Source organism: Ahaetulla prasina, chromosome 2 (genome assembly GCF_028640845.1).
Source record: "Ahaetulla prasina isolate Xishuangbanna chromosome 2, ASM2864084v1, whole genome shotgun sequence".
NCBI classification, from domain to species: Eukaryota; Metazoa; Chordata; class Lepidosauria; order Squamata; family Colubridae; genus Ahaetulla; species Ahaetulla prasina.
The window spans coordinates 63,164,580-63,187,740 of NC_080540.1; the positions used below are offsets into that span (position 1 = coordinate 63,164,580).

At 40.2% G+C, this 23,161-nt stretch overlaps 1 protein-coding gene across 4 annotated transcripts in view; it reads right to left on the minus strand.

Annotated features, from left to right (window-relative positions):
- The window catches only part of CCDC66 (coiled-coil domain containing 66), a 36,819-nt gene extending 17,952 nt beyond the window's left edge, over positions 1–18,867 (minus strand). For all 4 annotated transcript variants that reach the window (XR_009153058.1, XM_058165592.1, XM_058165590.1 and 1 more), the window contains exons 1-10: positions 18,443–18,867; positions 17,215–17,365; positions 15,109–15,209; positions 7,826–7,953; positions 6,670–6,843; positions 5,461–5,592; positions 4,783–5,015; positions 3,776–3,860; positions 2,164–2,325; positions 645–792 (exon numbers count right to left, since the gene is read on the minus strand). Coding sequence is in view for 3 of the 4 variants with exons in the window: in XM_058165592.1 (XP_058021575.1) it covers positions 645–792; positions 2,164–2,325; positions 3,776–3,860; positions 4,783–5,015; positions 5,461–5,592; positions 6,670–6,843; positions 7,826–7,953; positions 15,109–15,209; positions 17,215–17,365; positions 18,443–18,719 (1,591 nt within the window). In the remaining variant the exon portion in view is untranslated. The remainder of the gene's footprint in view (positions 1–644; positions 793–2,163; positions 2,326–3,775; positions 3,861–4,782; positions 5,016–5,460; positions 5,593–6,669; positions 6,844–7,825; positions 7,954–15,108; positions 15,210–17,214; positions 17,366–18,442) is intronic.
- Between the last annotated feature and the right edge of the window lie 4,294 nt (positions 18,868–23,161).

Below are 23,161 nucleotides of genomic sequence, written 5' to 3' on the forward strand. Positions count from 1 at the left end.
GAATGGCCGGCCGGCCGTGAGAGGCTCATCTTCACACGGTGGCACTGGCAGCAGGCTGAGGCAGAGGCGCAGAGGGAAAGCAAGTGATCCTGATGCACTGTGCAGGCCACGGGAAATCCAATCAACCTGTGCCCTTCCCGCCTCCAGTGCTGGTCACACTCACCCACACATACCCCCAGCTGATGACGACCTTAACTGGGAATTATTTTGGGGACAGGGCTTATATTAGGAGCATGCTAAAAATTAGGCTAGGGCTTATTTTCTGGTTGGGTCTTATTTTCAGGATAACACGGTACATACTACAAAAAATCTGCATTTTCCTCTTTTTTTAAAAAAACCCGCATATGTGTAAAATAAAAGAATTCCATAAAAATATACAGAAGTATATTCTTAAAAGAAAAAAATGAGGAGAAAAAGTGAGGTGGTGCTATATTGAAAAAACATTAATATTCTGTTTACACGTATTTAAATTACTTAGAATACAGCATAAATAAGAGACTGTATTCAAAGTGTTTTCCAAAATATTTTCAAAAAACTGCTGTTGGGAAATCTTTTAATATGCATTTTAAAGAAGTTTCTCACATCAAGGAACATAGAAACATATTTTAATTTAGCCCTGTATTATTTTTAAGTATGATACTAACCACCACCAAGGTTCTTCTGCAGTTTTGAAGTGTCATGTCCTTTCTGAGTCAAATTTTTAATTCGCTGCTCTTGCTTTAATCTTTGAGCTAATTCTTGAGCTCTCTGCATTGTTTGATACAACTCATTTGTTTTAAGGGCCATGATTTCCTAATAGGATAAAAAAAAGTATAGATAATCAGCAAGAGTACTGTAAAAATAAACAACCTGTTTAAAACACTGTATGTTTGTCTGCATATTATAAGATTTTCAAAGGAGAAATCTGTATATGCGTATTTGAAAGAGATAAAGTATTTTTTAAGATGTTTCTAATGCGATGCTACTAAGGGAGGCAGAGGCAAATAGTAACCAGAAGTGAAAAAGGGACAAACAGACAGAACTGAGAAACTAAGTGAATGAAAGATATCAGAGCATTATCTGGGGCATGGCAATAAACCTCTCTCTATGAATGCACACACACATCATGAGCTTAGCAACAGAAGATTCAAGGAAGAGGTAAGTGTCAGTTTTGGGAGGCAATTTTTTTTTTTTTTTGCTTCTTAACTGCCACATATTTTAGCTGGGGAAGTTGGGAGGGGGTTGTTGTTGGAGTGGTAGAAAGTTAGTCATAACAACATTTTGTATTCAAGGACATTCTGCATCTGATGGAGACTGCTTGAAGATTATATCCAATTGAGTGTGAAGAGTTGATCGGACAATGTGATGAACTTGTGGGTGTGGGGCAGGGCTGTGAACTGTCAACTGGGTGTGGAAAACCTGGAAGCTTTCAATTTTGGGTTTTCCCAGCTGTACCAACATGACATTTCTAATAAATTGGCACTTTGAGGAACCTCAGGCCTCAGAACTTTATTTCATTGGGGGTGTTCCTTGGAACCCTGACAGTAAGTTGTTTTTATTACAAATATGGAAGATGCTTTTACAATACATCACCTACTACAAAATCTAGAAATTTAGTCATATTTATTAGTCAACAGAAGGGTTTAAATCCTGCATTTCTTTCTCTTTACCATATGTAGTAATGGATTTTTGTCATCTATTTTTAAGTCTTGAATGTTGCAGATTTTTTAATAAGTTTTGTTTGGACTTAATTCTGGCCTTGCTAGATTCAGCCCTCACTGAAGAAGCAAAGTGGGACAAAAACAAAAATAAAAAATTCAGAAATATCTTGTTGCTTAAGTAAGGCTTAAGTGGAAATTTTTCAATTGCAGGTAATCTTTGATATTTCTTCAGCCCAAGATTAAATAAACCCATTTTAAATAGAAACCTGACAGCCAGACATAAATACTATTTTGGCCCAATCTTATGGAGATTTTTTAATAATTTTAAAAAATCTTCCTCAGTCCCTGCAATTTCACCAGACTTTATCCTAAAGTATCTTCAGAGCTATAAAGCCATTGAAACAGAACCCTTCCCTTCAATATGCTTTTTAATAAACAGAAAGTTCTCATCTGCACCAAATGTCACTTATTTGAGGCTGATGTGGATTGGGAGTTTATTGCCATGGAACGTGTGAATGTTTACCTCTTTTTGTTTCTGTTTTAGCAGGTCTTCTTCAAACTGTTTCTTCATCAATTCATGTTCTCTGGCAAGCCGGAGCTCTTCTTCTTGTTCTTCCAGTCTTCTTTGTTCGTCTTCTATCTGTTTCTTTTTTCGCTTTTCTTCCACTTGAGCCATTATAGCTTTCTAAAAAACCAAATTTGTAACATGTTTTAATCTACACTAAAAGCTTCCATCTTCCTATTTTCTTACTTTGTTTTGCTTAGGCTTTTTTTTTTTTTGACTCCGAGTGATTAAAACTTTGTATTGGTCTTCGGTATAACTGGTTTAACATACAGTATATACAGAAAAACATATACAGTAGAGCTACTGGGACTCAAAAATCATTGCATTCAATTGGAAGGCTTCTCCAATTCAAGCAAACTTAGAAGAGGTTTCTCAAAAAGGAAGTCAAAAGCAGCAGCTGGGAAATGGTGCTTTCTACTGCTGACAACACTTACCATAGTTTTGTTTAGGAAAAGAGTCAAGTGGTGGTTTACAAATAAACTGCAAAAAGATTATGAAATCATAGGTTTTAAAATCTACCTCCATTCTTAAAATGATAGAATTCTGATACCATCTGGCTCCCTTAAAAAAATCAAAGAAGAAATGATACAGATAAGCGTGCATTACAGAGAGATTGGAAATGTAATTGTCATAAATAAACTTATTTAAAAATAATTAGGTTTAGGTTGAGAAAAGCTATGTCATGATCCTAATCACATTCTAAACTTCATTCTATTGGCACATGTCACCTTACTTGTTCCATTTGTGGGTTTTTTTAATCCAATGCTAATATTTTCTCTAAAGGGGACACGGTGGCCCAATTGGCTAAGACTCTGAGCCTGTCGATCGAAAGATTGGCAGTTCAGCAGTTCGAATCCCTAGTGCCGCATAACGGGGTGAGCTCCCGTTACTTGTCCCAGCTTTTGCCAAGCTAGCAGTTCAAAAGCATGTAAAAAATGCAAGTAGAAAAATAGGGACCACCTTTGGTGGGACAGTAACAGCGTTCTGTGCGCCTTTGGAATTTAGTCAGCCACATGACCACGGAGACGTCTTTGGACAGCACTGGCTCTTCAGCTTTGAAACGGAGATGAGCACTGTCCTCTAGAGTCGGGAACAACTAGTACAATGTGCAAGGGGAATCTTTACCTTTAATGCTTTCTCTACTTATGGAAAAACATAAATCAATAAACCAGAAAGGCTGTCAAGGTTCCAGAAAAACCTCTTCTGCATAAAAAAACCTCAGAAGCCATTGTCTTTCAGAGTTCTTTACTAGCATGAGGAAACTGGCACACAATGAGTGAAATTCCAAAACTGAACTTCCGGATTCTTTTCCCAGTTATACAAACCCCAAGAGTCCCACCCCTCTAACCCCTTTGCTGGTCACATGGTCCCACGTTCTCCCAGTTCATTTGAATATCTTCTTGCCACTCCTCCTGCAGATGTGAACACCATCCGACCTTGACCGCTTGAAGAATGTTACCATACCCCTCAACTCCACTTCTTCCCCTCAGGGGAAAAATGTGGCAGCGTCTGGAACCCTAAAGTCTAGTATGGTTTTCAGGCCTGACGGGCAACATTATAGTGATTTTACCTGATGTTCTAATTGTTTTTGTCGTCGTCTTCCTCGTTCCTCAATCTGAGCAGGATCCAGAAGAGCAGTCATTGAACGAAGGAAACTATCAGCAGAGGAGAATTTGGAAAGATACGTCATTAAACAAACTCTAGCTCTTTGTCACAAAACATCACATCTTTTCCTAGAATCTCCATCGACTTATCCATCCCCCTTCCAATATTTTCCAGGGTCACTTTTTCACTTTTAACTAGGGGACTACCAGATCTGAATTAAATTATAGGAGGCCTAGATCTACATAAAAGAGTTAGAAATCAACAGACAAAGAAACAAGAGATAATGTTAGCAAAAATAAAACTACATTCACTGAACAAAGCAGTTCTGGAAAAAAAAACCCTGGAGTTTCTGCCTATATTTTCCCGTTCACAAATTTCTGATTTCAAGTTTTTTAGGGCTTTTCAGTAGAGGCCTATACACCTGCCTTCTACTATAAAATTCAACTCTGTAGTCCTTATTACCCTAACAAATTGCAGCCAGCTCTGAGTGGAAAAAAAATAAACTTCTAACTTCCTTTCCCAGTCTGAATTCTCCCCAAGAGAAGATGGAAATGGAAAATACAATGAAATGCTTGGATTTATCAGCTACTTGCAACCCCCTTTATCCACAAACATTCAAAAGTATTGTAAAAAGGCCCTGGTGACATTTCAGGGGACTAGATACTATATTGAAAATAATTTCACACAAGTAGTTTTATTCTCTAAGAAGTATATATAGTTAAACGAGACAAATCTCAAGAAAAAAATATTCTACAGTAATGCACATAAATAGAGTTGCAAGTACAAGTAAAATTGATGTATGGAAAGAACAGTTTTATAGGTTATGCTTGAATGTCCTTGAATGGCTTGGTGGACTGGACATTAACATTTGAACTGCTATATATCCATGTATTTGCCATACGCTAGATGAATAAATAAATTATGCTGATTAATGCTGGGTTGCAACCTGGAAGGAAAAGTTTAGGCAATTACCTGGCTTTTTGATTTGGCTCTGAAAAATAATTTCCAACTGCTTTTCCTGGAATCTCTATCTCTGTAGGTGTGAGACAAGACAAAGCTGAAGATGAACAAGCTGTATGGTCCTGGGAGATCTGTACAGCCTCAGGAGTCCTTTGATATGTTGTATTTAAAGGATATTGTGGAAATGAATTCATATGATTCTTGAAAGAATCAAAATGTATTGTCCATTTGTCATGCTCTTCACCCTAAAGAAATACAAAGAAATAGTATTTAAATATATGTCCACATATTCTTTTATGAAGCTCAAACAAAAATGTTGGGGCGCAACAGAAGCCCAGAACAGGGGGCTTAGCTGTTTAGACTGAAGCTTATAAACTTTCTTAAATTTTGGACTGTTCGGGATCAGCCCTATTTTTTAGGCACCTGCAAGAACTGACCAATATAGATAAATAGGGAGTTTGTAGTTTTCACTGGACCATTTATTTTGAGGGTTCTTGAACTGAGTAGCCAGAATTCAAATTTTGTATGCTAACTGAAATCTTTATTTTCACTAGGCAATTTTAACATGCATGTTTTGTACGTCTGTTGCTATAATTCTGTTTTCTAAAAAAAAAAAAAACAGCTGGATAAATGTTTTTATTAGACCTTCCATTTTTCCTTATTTAAAATGGCCTTTATAACCATGACTACCTTCAAAAAAGTACATTTTTCTTCCATTTTTCGTAGCTTGTCAGCTTCCTTTTGCTTATCAAGCTCTTCAAGCCACTTTTTCTGTTGCTCACGTTTCACAGCACTAAAAGGATGCTCTACTGGTGTTGCTTCCTAAAAGAAGAACACTGGTTATTTTCGTTACCCCTTTACTTTCGTCAATAGGTAGACATACATGTACATAAAAAAAGGAGAAGTTAAATAAATTCAGTTTATCCAATTTGACTTTAATCTTTAGCCTTTGCCCTACATAAGTTGAAGACTACCTATATATCTGTATCTATAGCTATCATTTTTGATATACATTCTTACATATCTGAATAACCTGTATAGGTACAGGAACTTTATGATACAAAATAAACAAAGAGTTCACAATAGTGTACAATCAGTGTGGAGTAGTTTTTGATGCATATATAATATGGTTTGAAAAGTTACATACATACATTTAGTAACTTACATGTTGATACTTTATAATAAGATCAAGAAAGAGATAATTTTTGAACAAGCATAATGAATGAAATGAACAATGAATGAAACCAATCTGAAACAAATAAAAGTCTGCTAATGTAATAGGATTTTCTCTTCATTTCCCTCATTTTTGTCATTTCCAAGCCTTCCCTAAATGTCTCTTAATCTTCTGAAACAGAATTGGAAGATGCAGTGTAGACACACAAGGAACTGGCCCATCCCCTTCCACTGGTAGGAGCAATATCAGGAGCACTTAATTGTGTTTTTCATTTTCTGCACATCCTTTAACTGTAACTAAATTAGTACCCATGCAAAGTATGGCCCAAGCTGGATTCATTCGATTTGCCTTAAAAGTATATCAAGGCAACTCCAGGTGGCATCCCATAAACCAGAGGTGTCACCCTGGATTTCTTTGACGGCCGGATCAGCATTGTAGTTTTTCTCCATGGGCCGGCAGGCGGGGTGGGGGGTGGGAGACAAATGCCTCCTGCAGCATTCTGCGGGCCAAAAACAGGCCGTGTGGAGGCCCTCTATTTTGGCTGGCAGAGGCACTGTGGGCCGGTCCTTTGATATTTCCAGTTGGCCCTGCGGGCCGGATCCAGCCTGTGGCCTTGTGTTTGACACCCCTGCCATAAACCAATCTCTTAGAAACTGCCAAAGAAAGGCATTCCATGAATTATTTTTTAAAAACATACAGAACAATGCTCAGAAATCCGTTCTTACCCCTAATACAAATGCTGTTCGGATAGCAGCCGGTAAATCAGGAGAACTGAAACTAGAGAACTGTTCAGTTCGACCACTGGACACACTGGGAGAAGTTTCACTAGGTTCAGCGGTTGAAGTTCTTTGACTATGGAGATCTTCTGCTGCAGAAGTCAAGTTGTCTGATGACGTCATCTATAACAAGGTATCTTAGTGAATTCAAACATTATGCATTAAGAGGAATGTTAAAACCAAATACAACATTATAAGCAATCCTATATTATGTAATTAATTTTATCCACAAAATAATATCAGCTACCTCCTATATTATGCATTGTACCTAATTCTAGGAATGTTTGGTAAACAACTTTCTCAGGTTGTGATAATGCCTTATGGTCCAATAGCAAAAAATACCATATTTTTCAGAGTATAAGATGCACTCCCCACCCCCCCCAAAGTGGGTGAAAATTGTGGTGCATCTTATATACCGAATGTTACCGAAGCCCTGCCCACCTGCCAGCCCCCACCCTTCGGCCATTTTTGGCCTCTGTGTGTTGCGTTTTCAGCCTCCACACACCCTGTTTTTGGCCTCTGTGCATCGCATTTTCAGCCGGTTCCAGGTGGCAGGCATCGGTGGTGGCAATCCCCACCGCCTGGAACCAGCCAAAAATGCGACACACAGAGGTCAAAAATGTGATGTGCAAAGGCAGCAATCAGCAATGTGCTGTGGTGATCCCTGCAGCCTGGAATGGGTCTAAAACAGAGCATGTGAAGGCCAAAACATGACACGCAGAGGCCAAAAATATGATGCACGGACATGGCGATGGGCTCTGGGGTTCCCTGCAGCCTGGAACAGCTGATTGGCAGTATTCTGGGAGGCTGATCCAACCACCAATCAGCTATTCGTACTAAATCAGGCTGCAATAACGTGCTGAAGCTGACCAGGCTGTTCGCTGCAAGGACGTTAGCCAGATGACTACCAATGGATGCTGGTAGGCAGAGGCAGAATTTTTTTCTTGTTTTCCTCCCCAAAAACTAACGTGCATCTTATACTCTGGAAAATACCAAGTTAAATGGAAGTATCTATTCTATTTAACAATATATGATAGAGACGAAATATACATGTAAGCTTCTTCCTTACAAGCAGTGGATACAGTAAACATGTTTTATTTTTTACCTTTACTTGATAACTGTTTTGTCCTTTTTCTAAACATCTTTCCACTGTATCAATTGCCTGCCGCTGGTGGTATCTGGACTCTGCTTCCAAAGTTTCTTTTAGTTTCTTCTTTAAAGCTACCTGTTCATCTTTAAAGACAGAAATAATCATTGCAATCGCTCATCAGATGCATTCATTATAATCACATTAAATAATGGTTGATCATGATGGAAGCGAGACTAGAAATGTCTTTATATTATATTATATATTATATAGTATATATTACCCTTCTTCCATGTCTTTCTAGCATCACAACAAGATAACTTGAGCAAGATAAGAAATGTTACGTGTGGATTTTAATGAAGTGAAGTGAGCTCTCCTATACTTAAAGGGGAAAAGAGAAGTTTCTAGACTTATATTTTGTGAATTTTAAAAACTGAAATGGCTACTAAACCACCTAAGACTGGGGGTAGAAGGGGTTCTGAACCAGCTTTAGAAGATCTGATTAAAGAGCAAGGGAAAGTGTCTGAAGAAAGGTTTAAGGAGATTATGGATAATAATGAGAAAATAAGAGAAGAAATAAGAGAATAATAAAAAATAAGAAGATATCTTGATGGCTTTTCAAGGTTTGGCAAAAGACTGGAGGTGGTGGAGGAGGAGGTGCAAGAAATTGTTCAGTCAAATCAACAAATAGAAAATAGAATGGGGGAATGCAAATCAAATTGGACAAAATGAAGATCAAGTGGTGGTGATGCAGTATAGAATGATGGAAGGAGCTCTGAGAATTAGGGGTTTGAATGAGGAGAAAGGGAAGATTTAAAAATTTTATCAGAAGCTCTGGCTGAATTTATTGAACTTGATCCACAAGAGGTTGCTTATCAAATTGACAAAATTTTATAGAGTTAATTCTTGGATTGCTAGGCAAAAGAAACTTCCTAGAGACATTGTGGTTTATTTTTTGAAAAGAACAGTGAGGAATCAAATTTTGCAAGTTGCTTTTCAGAAAAACTTGAAAATAGGAGAACAGGAGTTGAAGGTTTTGAAAGAGATTCCTCCCAAGATGTTAAGGGATAGAAAGGACTTTACATTTTTTACACAAGAACTTAAGAAATACCAGATTCAATTTAGATGGGAGGTTCCAGTTGGTTTGACAGTGTATTATCAAGGAAGGAGATATCGTATTGACACAGTGCTTAAGGCCAAAGATTTTCTTTCTACAGTGCTGAAATTTGAAATAGAAATAATAGAAAAAAGAATTCAAGAGACTCAAATGGGTGTGGAAGCTGAGGTGATTCCAGTGATGTTACCATCTGAGGAACAACCACAAGAACAAAGACTGACGAGGGGAGCCCTTAAGCGTAAAGAAAAGGAGCAACAAACTCAAAGTAAAGTTCAGGATTCTGCTACAGAAGCGGTGGGAGGAGCACGGCCGAAGATACGGGAGGACGATCTTCAGTTGATTGCTCAAAAGCTTCAGCAGCCCAGTAATGGCAAATAAAATCTTGACTTGGAATGTCAATGGTTTGAACTCAGCTCAGAAGAGAAGAAAAATATTTCATTATTTGAAACAATTTAAAATGATGTTATTTGCTTACAAGAAACGCATATTAAATTATCAGATCAAAAGTACCTAATAAACTCAAAGTTAGGTAAACATTTTGTTGCTTCAGCTTTGGAGAAAAAACATGGCATAGTGGTTTATTTGAGAAAAGATATACCAGCCAAGTTAATAGAGGCAGATATTCACGGAAGATATATTGCTATTGAACTTACAATAGAAACAAAAAGGACTCTCTTGCTTGGTATATATGCACCCAATCAGCAACAAGAAAAATTTTATAGAATGTTATATGATAAGTTGATTCTATGGGATTATAAATCGTGCATTATATTGGGAGATTGGAATGGAGTAATAGATACACGAAAGGACAAGAGAATTTCTTCCAAGAAGATACCTGCACATGCAAAGCTGCCTAAATCCTTTTTTGATATGATAGAAGATTTTGAGTTAAGAGATGTATGGAGACTGCGAAATTTGGAGGAAAGAGACTATACTTTTTTCTGATAGGCATCAATCCTTCTCACGTATTGATTTTATTTTAATTTCTAATGATTTGCTTTTTAGGGTGAAGAAAACTAAGATATTTCCAAGATGTTTGTCTGATCATAGTCCTGTTTGGATGGAATTGCAATATGGAAAAGAGGGTAGAAGAACTTGGAGATTAAATGAAAATTTGTTTAGATATCAGGATAATGTAAATCAATGTAAAAAGCAGATGAAAGAATTTTTTGATTATAATTTGAATAATGAAACATCGATAGAAATGGTTTGGGACTCCAGTAAAGCTTTTATGAGAGGTGTATTAATATATCTTAATAATAGACAGAGAAATAAGCAACAAAGACAGCGTAGGTATTTAGAAGAGGAAATTTATAAGAAACAACAATTATTAATACATAATCCACATGATCAAAAACTTAAAGATGCAATAAAGTTATTACAGAATCAATTTAATATGATAATGGCTGATCAGGTGGCAACAAATATACAATATGCCAAACATAATACTTTTTGTAATGCAAATAGACCTGGTAGGTGGTTAGCATACACTTTAAGGAAAAGACAAAAACAACGTACTATAGAAAAAATAGAATATAAAGGCAAAGAGAGATATCAACAGGATAAAATTAAAAAAGCTTTTTTAGAATATTATACAAATTTATATCTTAAAGATAATATATTGAATAGGGATATTGATAATTATTTGAAGGAATATAAGGTTAAAAATATAACTTTAGAACAAATGGATGAACTGAATCGGCCTATAACCTCGGAAGAAATTATTTTGGTAATTAAACAATTAAAAATGGGGAAAACTCCTGGTACGGATGGGCTCACAGTTAGTTATTATAGGAATTTACAGGATGAGATGTTAGGTCCACTTAAGAAATTATTTAATCAGATACAACTAGGAGGGGGAATTCCCCCCTCATGGAGAACCTCTTTTATTTCATTGATACCAAAAGAGGAACAGGATTGTTCTAAACCTGGGAATTATAGGCCAATCTCACTTTTAAATAATGATTATAAGATTTTTGTTAAAATAATAGCTAATAGATTAATGTTGATTCTGCAGCGAAGAATTCATAATGATCAATCTGGATTTATAAAAGGGAGACAGATGAGGAATAATGTTAGGCAGATTGTTAATTTACTGGAGTACTTAGAAAAGAAAAATTTTATTCCAGCAGCATTTATTTTTCTCGATGCAGAGAAAGCTTTTGATCGATTGCATTGGGATTTTTTATTTAAATTAATAGAAAAGATGCAATTTGGAGATGGTTTTTTAAGAATAATTAGGGCAATTTATGGAGAGCAAACAGCACAGATTATAATCAATGGTAGCTTAACAGAACCTTTTAAGATTGCGAAAGGAACAAGACAGGGATGTCCTTTATCACCATTATTGTTTATTTTAACTCTAGAACCATTATTGGATAAAATACGAGAAGTAAAGGAGATAGAGGGAATTAGAGTTAGACAATATGAATATAAGTTAAGAGCTTTTGCAGATGATTTGGTGATTACTTTAACAAACCCTATAAATTCTAGTAAATCTTTGTTGGAAATAATTGATCAATATGGGAATGTTTCAGGGTTTAAGGTAAATCAGAAAAAGACAAAAGTGATAATAAAAAATATGGCCAGACAACAGAAAGAAAAACTAGAGGAAATAACAGGATTTGAAATTGTAAAGAAGGTTAAGTACTTAGGGTTTATATTACATCATCAAATGTGAAATTGTATAAGAATAACTATGAGGTTTTATGGCAAAAGTTCAGAAGGAGTTGATTGTTTGGAAAAATTGCAATTATCTTTGCTGGGAGAATTGCTGCTATTAAAATGAATGTTTTACCTAGATTTTTATTCCTCTTTCAGATGATACCAATAATTAAGAAAGATAAGAATCTTGAGGAATGGCAGAAGGGAATTAACAAATTTATATGGGAAGGTAAAAAAGCTAGGGTTAAAATGAAAATAATTCAAGATTCTCGCGAAAGGGAGGTTTAAAATGCCTAATTTTAAATTATATTATGAAGCAGCTGCTCTCTCTGCAATAAGTGATTGGTTTAATTTAACAGAGGACAGAATTTTGAATATAGAAGGTTATGATTTGCTATATGGATGGCATGCATATTTAATTTATGACAAAAAAGTGGATAAGGCCTTTAAAAATCATGTGCTAAGAAATGCCCTTCTGCGTGTTTGGAAAAAATACTCTTATAAACTAAATTATAAGGTTCCTATATGGGCAAGTCCTAGACATACAATAGAAAATATAAACATAGAACAGAATCAGGAAATGATTACATATAAAGATCTTTTGTATACTGAAAGAGGTAATTTGCAGTTAAAATCTCTGCAAGTATTAAGAGAGGAAGGGAAAAATTATACTTGGTTTCAATATGAGCAACTACGTGCTAGATGGAAGGGAGATCAGAAAATTGGTATAGAGCAGAACGAGGGAAATTTGGTAAAGCAAATTAGAAATCAGTCTCAGGAGCATATAAAGAGATTGTATAATGTGTTACTTGAAATAGATTCTGAAAGGGACATATTTTCACATTTGGTGGACTTGTAAGGACATAAAGGCCTTTTGGATAAAAATTTGGTGGATTTTACAAAATGTTTTGAAAAAGAAGATAAAGTTCCTGCCGCAATTTTTCTTGTTGGGAATTATTACTGATTGTACAGTAATTGAGACTAAATTGATTTTAAACCTAATAACAGCAGCAAGACTACTAATAGGACAATACTGGAAGAAAAAAGAAGTACCTACAATAGAAGAATGGATATTGAAGGTTGCCAATTTGGCTGAGATGGCGAAGATATCAGCCTTTTTGAAAGACAATACGCAAGAAAGATACTTAAAGGAATGGAAAATGGATTGACTATATTCAACGTAGATATCAGACTAAGAGTTATCAGACTGTTTTTGAATGATTATGATGTATTATTCTTGATTGTTTTTGGGGGAAGTTAGGAATTGATGATTGTAGGGGTATAATTAAGTTGGGATGAAAATTTTTTAGCATATGTTTGTTTTATTTTAACTACACCTTGTGCCGTTCCGGGAAGTCGGGGGGAGGGGTTGTGAAGGGAGGGAGGAGGGGGAAAGGGGGGAAAAATTTTGTAAAACTTTTTGAATAAAAAAAAAAAAAGATAACTTGAGCTTTGTCTTAATATTCTTTATTAACGTAACATGTAATTTAGCCTAGACTCATGTCCTAAACTCTAGTTATATTATCACTTGTTGTGAAACAAGTCCATTTCTTAAATCATTTTAAATGGCTTATTTCAATAAATAGGAGCTAGAAGTAACACATTTGATGACAGAAGTTTCAGTTAATAAATTGATCAATTTCTTCAACTGCACCATAGATGGAATTTAAGAATGCATTTTAATCTGATTTTATTTTATTGTTTATAAGTTCATCGGGAAGTTACTTACTTTCTCTCCCAGGAAATGGAAAATGGAGAATTTTTAATTGGTTAACAGAAAACACGTAACAATCACTCAATTCAGTTAAAGTCTAAACAAGGGAACTATCATTCTTTTTTCTATTTACGTGAAAAATAAGAATCACATCATTCTTTTTCAGGATACAGGAGTAAGAAACAGTAAGCCAAATGAATTAAAGCATGAGATATGGAAAAGAAAAGAAAAGAGGAAAGATACAGCTAAATCTAATTTATATCAACCATTCACTATATCTCACCATTTCTTTTCATCCTTGTGTATCATCTTTGCTTCTCCCATATCCATTTTCTTTAATATACTGCATGTAGCTTCTACTTACTGGATGAGGGCCACGTAATCTCTAGATTACAGATTTCTTATAATTTTTTTTACCAATTCAGTCAAAACTGCTTACAAGAACACCACAGCCAACAATATACTTTATTTAGTACCAATAATAATAGTAAGTATCTTGGGTGCAATCCCAAAACTACTGGAACACCACTTGAATACACTGGCATTGACAAAAATCACCCATCAGTCAATTGCAGAAGGCAGTTTTGCTCGAAACAGCTTACTTTTTGTGATGATACCTCTAACACCATTGAACATCCACATCTGCTATCCCAGATCCTTGGGAAGGATTTGACAGGTGGACAAAAAGCTAAATCCATCTGAACATCTGGCTGATTGTACAATGAACCATAATCAAAATTGCAATAATTTCAATGAACAGTGGCATTCATGATGTTGCATCTCATTCAGACAACACTATATAAAGAAGATCTTGTGGACTAACCACTTTTTAACAAGTGCTTTTCTTCCATGTTTCTCTGGCCATTTTATCACAAAGCTTTTTTCCAACAACCACTTTGACTTCTTGATGAAAAATCACTGCCTTGCTTTATCAATCGTCTGCCATTCTCCTTTCACCTCTTGCTATCTTCCAGGGTGGGGGTTCAAAAGATAGTATCCACTGATACAAGAACTCTCAAGGCAACCAGCTTTGACCAGGTCATTACAACTCCTATGGTGTTTCAGCACTACAGTTGCTCCTCACTGTTCCTCTAGTCCTCCACAGCACCATGGGTGCAATAAAATAGGGCTCTCAGCCAGCACTTCCTTACAGTGTCTTTCAGACTCTGCTCCTTCATTTCAGTAATCCTTCAGAATACAATTCAAAGCCTCACAAACCGTAAGCCCTGGCAACCAACAATCCTCAATACCAGTTCTAGTACACAAACCCTCTTTAAATTCTGAATAAATCAAATCTGCAAACAAAACCTAGCTGACACGCTTCCTTCTAATCTAAACACACATGTGCTGGAGCCGTTTTATTTCTCTCACTGGCATAGAATAGGGTGAGGATTTGATTGTATTTGCAGCACACCAAGCAAGATGTGCTAGAACTGACTGCGACTGTCTTTGTTATTACAAGAGATGCCACAGCTGGAACAGAAATAAGTAAAGCTAGAAACTAGCCCACCACGTCTTTTCTAGCTTATTAAAAAGCAGTATGGGGGAAAAAAAACTTGTAAATGATGCATGTATTTTAGATAATTGTTATTTGATTTCTATATGTATTAAGACTAAAAAATAATGAAAAAGATTGAAATATCAAAACATTTAAACACTGATCAGTACTTGTAGTAGAACAAGAGTATACTACTAGGATCAAAACCAGAAGTAACCCACCTGTTACTTCAGAAACAAAATATTTAAGGATAAATGCTAATCAATGATCAATTGCATAATGTAGAATTACAGCAAATTACACCGTACCTAATTCTTTCTTCCATTGAGATTTCTTAGCATCTAACAAGGATTTATCCGACTCTCGTTCTCCCAGAGTACTAAACATGTCAGCTGGTTTCCATGAATTCCTGAAGAAAATTTAACAGATTTTTACATACCACCCACTAATATTAAAATAAATACGACTTAGAAATCCATAAATATACTACTATGACCAGAAAGGTCCAAGCATTCTGCTCATTACAATTTTACCAAACAACACAACTTGTTTTGTGCAAGGAAGAAAGGTCCTCTTCACAATATTTGCATTCTAAAGGTATTCCCTAAATAAATAAACATTGACTGAAAAATTAAATTGGCAAATTAAAGCAATGTTGGTTTTTGTTTGCACTGGATAACCTAAGCACATGAAGCACTCTAGGGTTCACTGCACGCTAAGCATGTTTACGTATTATAATTGAGTACAACATACACAAATAGAAACCCATCCAGCTGCCTCCTGAGACTACATGTTCTCCATCTCTTTTCCTTTTCCTATGGAAGGATATGGAAGCTTTTGCACTTACTTACCTATGCTTTAATGAAACAGTAATTACTATTATTGCTATTCTGTTGCAAACAAGCCATTTACACATTATAAATCCTGAAACTGGCTTACTAAAACTAAGCAAATAGAGAGCTGTAGTTAATTAGGAAAGAAAGAGTATTTAACTAAAGCTGGTATGACTGGATGGGGAATGTAAGCTGCCCAAAAGACCATGATATATAAACAGAGCTACGGTGGTAGCGTTAACCCACAGTACTCACAGTATACTTGTTTATCACACAGGACAGCGGCCCCCAACCTTTTGGGTATCAGGGACTGGTTCTGTGGAGAATGGTTTTTCCGTAGACCAGAGGGGCGTGATTTCGTGTGCTGCTTCCATCCCGTTGTTGGGGCTTCACTTGTTTGCGCAGACCAGTTGCTGGCCTGCTGCAGACTGGTGCCGGTCCATGGACCGGGGGTTGGGGACCCCGGCATAGTGTTTTGCTTGTGTCAATAAGTATAAATTGGGTGAAGTTGGTTTGTTCAAGCTCCTGAGTTAAACTCCTGACTTGTGTATGGATCAGGTTAGTCCCTAATTTTTCATGAGCATGTCCCTATATAATTCTGTAAAGATGCACGCTATATAGTTTTTTTTTAAAAAGTTGGTGCTTTCAAATCAGTCTTAACTATTGGTGACTGCCTAGACATGTCCCTTTCTTGGCAGGATTTTCAGAAGGCTGAAGGATAGGGACTGGCCCGGGTCACCCAGTTGGCTTTGTGCATAAGGCGGAACGAGAACTCATGGTCTCTCAGTTTCTAGGTCAACACCTAACTACAACAATAAACTAGTTCTACATATTATATAGTGCAGATAGACAAAATGAAGCTCATAGTATCAAGGGGCATGTATCTTTCTTTTTTGGTACCTGTCCAGTTTCCTACTTTATTTACTTTTAAAATATTCTCATTATGAAAAATAAACAAGTTGTCATGCTTTTAAATAAAATGATACCCACTTCACCTGTATTTCCAACCAAATTCCTGGGGCCCTTCCAGTCATTCATATACATATGTATGTATGTATGTATGTGTATGTATGTTTGTGTGTGCATACATACACACACACACCCCTTATTTTTTGGCGTATAAGACGCACCTTATTTTTTGGGGAGGAAAATAAGAAAAAAGCTGATTGGCAGGTGGATTGGCCTCCCAGAATACTCCCAATCAGCTGTTCCCAGAGGTGAATTTTAGCAACAGTTTCCTTGGTTGTGAGCTCTGTGCTTTGCTCCCCCCCCCCCGTTTTTGTTCCTGCCTCTGAAACCCCATTTCAGAAAAAACTTTTTTCTGCCTCTGAAAACCTCCAAAACAAAACTTCAGAAAAAAAAGCCTCTGAAGCTCTGTTTGGGAGCTTCTTTTCTGAAGCTCTATTTGGGGGCTTTTTTTCTGAAGCTCCGTTTGGGGCTTTTTTGGGGCTTTTTTTCTAAGCTCCGTGAAGCTGTTTGGGGCTTCTCCATTCATTCTGATGCTAATGAACACTTTTTTGAAGAGCATCCCAAAGCAAAATTTAAACTAATCTGGATTTTTGACTGGTAAAATATACGTACATTATTATTTTCTGTTCAGCATGTCTAGATATTCCTTGGGGTTTTTTTGAACAGAAACTACTTTCACTTGAAAGAGATGGAGTATTGCCAACTTTCTGTAGCAATCCCATTACATGTTCTTCTGAAGTCTGATCATCAAGAGCTTTGGTGTCTGAATGAAAAAAAAAAAGGATTTAATATTAGTTCAGCAGCAGAAGCAGTATATTCCCCCTTGTTTTTACTACTGTTATAGTAACAGAAGCTTTAAAATTGCACCATTCTTTGTTTTAGTTCTCCTAATGGATTATATGTTTAAAATTAAATTTGTGGCCAATTTGTGAATGAAATGTGAATACATATTTCCAAAATACCCAGAAGAACTGTGCAGCACTTCAGCTTGGAAGAAGCCAAGATGCTTCAGACCTAGCCATTGTTGAATACTCTTTTCCAAAAGCATTTTTGAATATTATGGTTTCCATCGGTATGCATAACATTTTTATTATTATTATTGTGGTAATATTTTACTCTACTTATTATAGAAAGCATCTTGAATCAGTTTACAAAGGGCCACACATCAAAATAATTTAAAAACCATACAGAGTAAAATGTCACAGCTGTTTGACAATGAAACTTTCTTGGTAAACCAGAGGAAGACAACTGCACGCTGCCTTCTGCCATGACATATTTGCGTGGTGCCTATGGCTATTGCTAAAATTTAACAACAAACTTAAGAACAAAATGGCAATTTGAGACAGTGTGGTTTAATGATTTAGACCTTAAAATTGGTGTATCAAACCTCTAATGTTGTAAACCCACATGCTCTAAAATTCACCAATGAAAAAAAGCTCAAATGTTTAGTAGTACAGAGTCATGCAACGTAATTATTTGTTAAAATGTGGGCCCTTGCAGAGAAATAGTGCCTACATCGTGATAAATAAAAGAAGGGGAAATTAATTATAGCTATGTAAAAGCCGTATCATTGGTGAATGAATACTTGTTATCAATTGAAGTTAGTATTTTTACCCTTGCAGTTTAACAGAACTTAATGAACCTAATTAATTAATTCAGCAAGTGTCATTGTAAGTTATTTGAAATAAATTAATTTACCATGCACATTTATAAAGAGCTTTTTGTTTGTTTGTTTTGCTTTGTCTCTTTTGATTTGCAGTGCTAAGATGAAGGCATGACTCACTTTTCCTCTCCCCAGAAAGAATGCAGGTAAATTGGGTAAAGAAAAAAAAAATCTTACTTGTGTCTCCTTTCTTTTCATCCAGAACCTGAGCGGCTCCTTGGGTTCCTTCTTTTACTGCCATTAAAATCTGCTCCAGCTGCTCTTGTGTTAAACATACCAAATTGTCCCTTAGATCCTCAACGGAAAGAGAATGCTTTTTAAATTTCTTGTTGGATGCTGAAGATTTCTTAACTGAATTTCTGACATTATCTGGCTTTGAAATTGTATTGTCTTTTTGGATTATAAAAGCATCATCTTTATTACAGGGTCCTTTTGATAAATCCTTGGTAAACATCACAGTTTCAGGATGTTTACTACCTTTGGTCACTGAAAGTCTTGATCCGGTTTTCTGTTTTGTTAAACATTCATTCTTCTCACAGGATGTTTGCACTGATTTCAGAATATGCCCATTTGGTTTTGATCTTGTCGTGTATTTTAAAATCCTGTTTTTGTTACATATCTATGGAACAGAGACAGTATTATTATTATTTCCCCCAGGAATTTGTTTTAAGCTGTACAAATGTTTTAGTTCCCCAACTAAAGAAACAGGGTGTTTGCAAAATAAATTTAATGGAAATAATAGTTTTTTTCCTACAAAAAAATGTACACTTTTTGAAGTGCCAGTACATAATGAGATAGAGATACGTAGACAGATGATAGACAAACAATGTGTGTATGTGTGTGCATAAATAAAAAATACATGATAAGTTTTCTGGGCAGCCTGAGATGTTCCCGACCTTCTTGGGACAGTGCCAGCTCTACATGGCTATGAGGCCAGAGGATTTCCCAGGCGACCGGGCTAAGGTGGCCTTCGTGATTAACCTTCTTTCCGGCTCGGCTGCTCGATGGGCCACGCCCTCTTGCTCCAGGACAGCCCCTGCTGGCGGACCAACAGCGTTTTGGCAGCACCTGCGCACCATGTATGAGGACCCGTTCGAATGCTGGCGGCAACCAGGCGCCTTAAGGAACTCCGTCAAGGAAACGCCCCTGCAGGAGTACATCGCGAATTTCGTCTTTTGTGCCAGGACTCTGACTGGAATGATGCAGCGCTGGTGGGCGCGTTCAGGAGGGACTCTCAGAGGAATTGCAAGGCGAGCTGGCCCGGCGTGGGCGCGCGGACCCTCGACAACTTGGTGCCCTTTGTCTCCGCCTCGATGCCCGTCTGCAACGGCGACCGTCCCGTCGCACCCCGGGACCCTCCGTCGACATCTGCACCCCACTTCCTGCGCCACCAGCACCCAGGGTCGCCCCACGTTTTGTAACCGCTGCGGAAGAGCCCATGGAGTTGGGAGCGGCCAGACCTCGCCTGACAGCCCAGGAGCGGAACCGGAGGCGCCAAGGGGGATTGTGCCTGTACTGTGGGGAGCCCGGCCACTTCGCCGCTTCTTGCCCCAGAAAGCGAAGTGGGGCACGCACGCCGGTCCCCGAATCACAGCGTGACCAATCGAAGCGGAGCAGCCCCACCCCCGGGAAAACCCTAGGTCGGGCATGTACTAAGTCCCCACTGGACGTTGCGGAAGTAGACTCTGGGCCCCCTCGGCATCTGATTCTGGACACACGGATATGGTTGGGGAACCAGTCGGACGGGCTCCAGGCGCATGCGCTGGTGGACTCAGGGCCACAACAAACTTTATGGACCAGGCCTTTGTGACCCAGTTTGCGGTCCCGTGGTTCCGTGGACCCTCCGATGCGGTAGAGACAATTGATGGGCGAGAACTGGTGTCCGGCCCCATTAAATTTGCCACCCAGCCTTTGCGCCTGGCTATTGGGGACCATGAGGAGGCGATCCAGTTTTATGTCACGGCGGACCTTCATTTTCCTTGGTCCTTGGGTTGGCCTGGCGGACCCACGATCCTCAGGTGGCCTGGTCGCGGAACACCATCTCTTTCCCGAGTCTGCAGTCGTCGATCACATCCGCCACACCTGTGCCGGCCAGAACGTCCCCACCGCTGCCATCACCTTGCCTCCTGAGCTGACGGACTTCGCCCGGCGTGTTCAGCGAGAAGGAGGCGGACCGACTACCCGCATCGGCCCCTCGATTGCCCGTGGACCTTCTGCCCAACGCACCACTGCCTGTGGGACGCCTGTATTCCATGTCGGAGCCCGAGTTGGCCGCCCTCAGGGACTTCCTGGACAAAAACCTGGCCCGAGGTTTCATCCGGCCTTCAAAGTCCTCTCTCGGCCCCGGTCCTCTTGTGAAGAAGAAGACAGGGACTTGCGCCTATGCTGTGATTACCGCCGGCTAAACGCCATTACGGTGCGGAATCGCTACCCCTGCCGCTCATCCCGGAGCTACTGGAAAGGTTGCGGGAGGCCACGATCTTCACCAAGCTCGATCTCCGGGGCCTACAACCTGGTGCGGATACGAGAAGGAGGCGAATGGAAGACGGCATTCGGCACCCGATACGGACACTACGAATACACTGTCATGCCATTTGGGTTGACCAATGCTCCGCCGTTTTCAGCACTTCATGAGCAGCGTGTTCCGAGACATGTTGGATCGGTTCGTGGTTATCTACCTCGGCGACATCCTGATTTACTCCCGGTCCAGGAAAGCCACCTTCGACACGTCAGTCTGGTTCTGCAACGCTTGCGGGAGCAACAACTCAATGCGGCTGGAGAAATGCGTCTTCTTCCGGACTTCCATAGAATTCCTCGGGCATATCATCTCGCCCGAGGCATAGCCATGGACCCATGTAAAGTAGAAGCTTTGTGTAGCTGGGAAGCCCCTCGTCGGGTGAAGGATGTTCTGCGCCTACTGGGCTTCGCCAACTACTACCGGACCTTCATCCCGGGCTTCGCCACACTGACAGCTCCACTTACCCAGCTCCTCAGGAAGAAGGTTGCATTCGGTGGGGTCCCCGCAGCAAGAAGCATTCACAGCCCTCAAGAAAGCCTTCGTCACGGAACCCGTCCTGAGGCATCCCGACCCGCTCCGGCCTTTTGTGGTGGAAACGGACGCGTCAATGTGGCTCTGGGAGCGGTGCTGCTACAGGCTCCGACGAATGGTGGCACACTTTTCCCTCGCTTACTACTCCGGAAACTCAACCCTTCCGGCGCAACTACACTATCTGGGAAAAGAGTTGCTGGCTATCAAGGCTGCATTCGAGGCTTGGCGACACCATCTGGAGGGCCCGACATCAGGTGGAGGTCGAGCGGACCATCGGAATCTCGAGCACCTCACCACAGCTCGGAAGTTGAACCAGCGGCAGATCCGGTGGTCGTTGTTTTGCCGGTTCAACTTCCGCGTGACCTACATTCCCAGCGGTCACAACCGGAGGCGGATGCCCTGTCCCGCAAGCCAGAGTACCTCTGCGCCAAGGACCCCTTCCTCCACGGACAGTGCTGCGGCAGAAGCCTTGGCCGCAGCACGGAGCCAGTGGACTTGCGGGCCCAGGTGCGAGGCGCAGCGCCAGGACGCCTGGTCGCAGCAAAGGAGAGCGGAGGTGGGCCCCACGTCTCCTTGGACCTTGGAGGAGGACTTACTCAAGTTTGGGCGATTATATGTACCCACAGGACCACTCCGAGCCCTCGTCATGACCCAGTGCCACGACAACCCTGCAGCAGGACATTTTGGGTTCTTCAAGACCCTCCACCTGGTGACACGGACCTTTTGGTGGCCCAGTGCGGCATGATATACATGCCTACGTGACATCCTGCGTACCGTGCCGGCAAGCCAAGACCGCCACGGGGCCCCTCCCGGCTCCTCCAGCCCTTGCCGACACCCGACAGACCCTGGGCGATCTCTATGGATTTCCTGACAGACCTGCCGCCGTCCTCTGGGTTCACCACGGTGCTGGTGGTGGTGGACATGCTCACCAAGATGGCACACTTCATCCCATGCCGCGGACTGCCCACAGCCGCAAAACGCCCGCCTCTTTCTGCAGCACATCTTCCGCCTCCATGGTCTACCGGACAGGGTGGTTTCGGACCGCTGGAGTTCAGTTCACAGCCCGCTTCTGGAAGAGCCTGATGGCGCGTTGGAGGTGCAGGTATGTCTGTCGTCATCGCACCATCCGGAGACCGGCGGGGTACAGAGAAGGTCATCGGTATACTGGAACAGTATCTCCGTTGCTTCATCAACCAGCAACAGGACAACTGGGCCGACTACCTGTCCCTGGCGGAGTTTGCTTTTAACAACTCTCAGCACACCTCTACTCAGATGACCCGTTCTTTGCCAATGTGGGGTACCATCCGGCTCTTCCCTCTGGCACCACCGGACTCTCCTGTTCCCGAAATGCAGACCTTCCTGACGGAATTGCATGCGGTCCAACAGTTGGTACGTCAGCAGCTGAATCGGGCAAAGGAGGATTACAAACGGTCCGCCGACCGCTCCCGACGGGCAACGCGCCCGCTGGCAGTTGGAGACCGGTGTGGCCCTCCACCAAACACCTCCCGTCCGACCGCCCGGTAAAGAAGTTGGACCACCGATTCATCGGCCCGTTCCCTGTCGAGGCAGTCATCAACCCGGTAGCCTACCGACTGACCCTGCCACGATCCATGCGGATCCACCCGTTTTCACGGTCCCTTCTGGTTCCTGAGGCCACACGAGTCCCCTTGGTGCCCAACAGCACCCGTCACTGTCGCCGAGGGCGGATCGGAGGAATCTGAAGTCCACAGCGTCGAGACTCCCGCTGGCTGAAGGGTCGTTTCCAATATTTGATCGCGTGGAAGGGATACGGGACTGATTTCTCCTGGGTAGATGCCTCCGACGTTCATGCCCCTGACCTGGTGCAG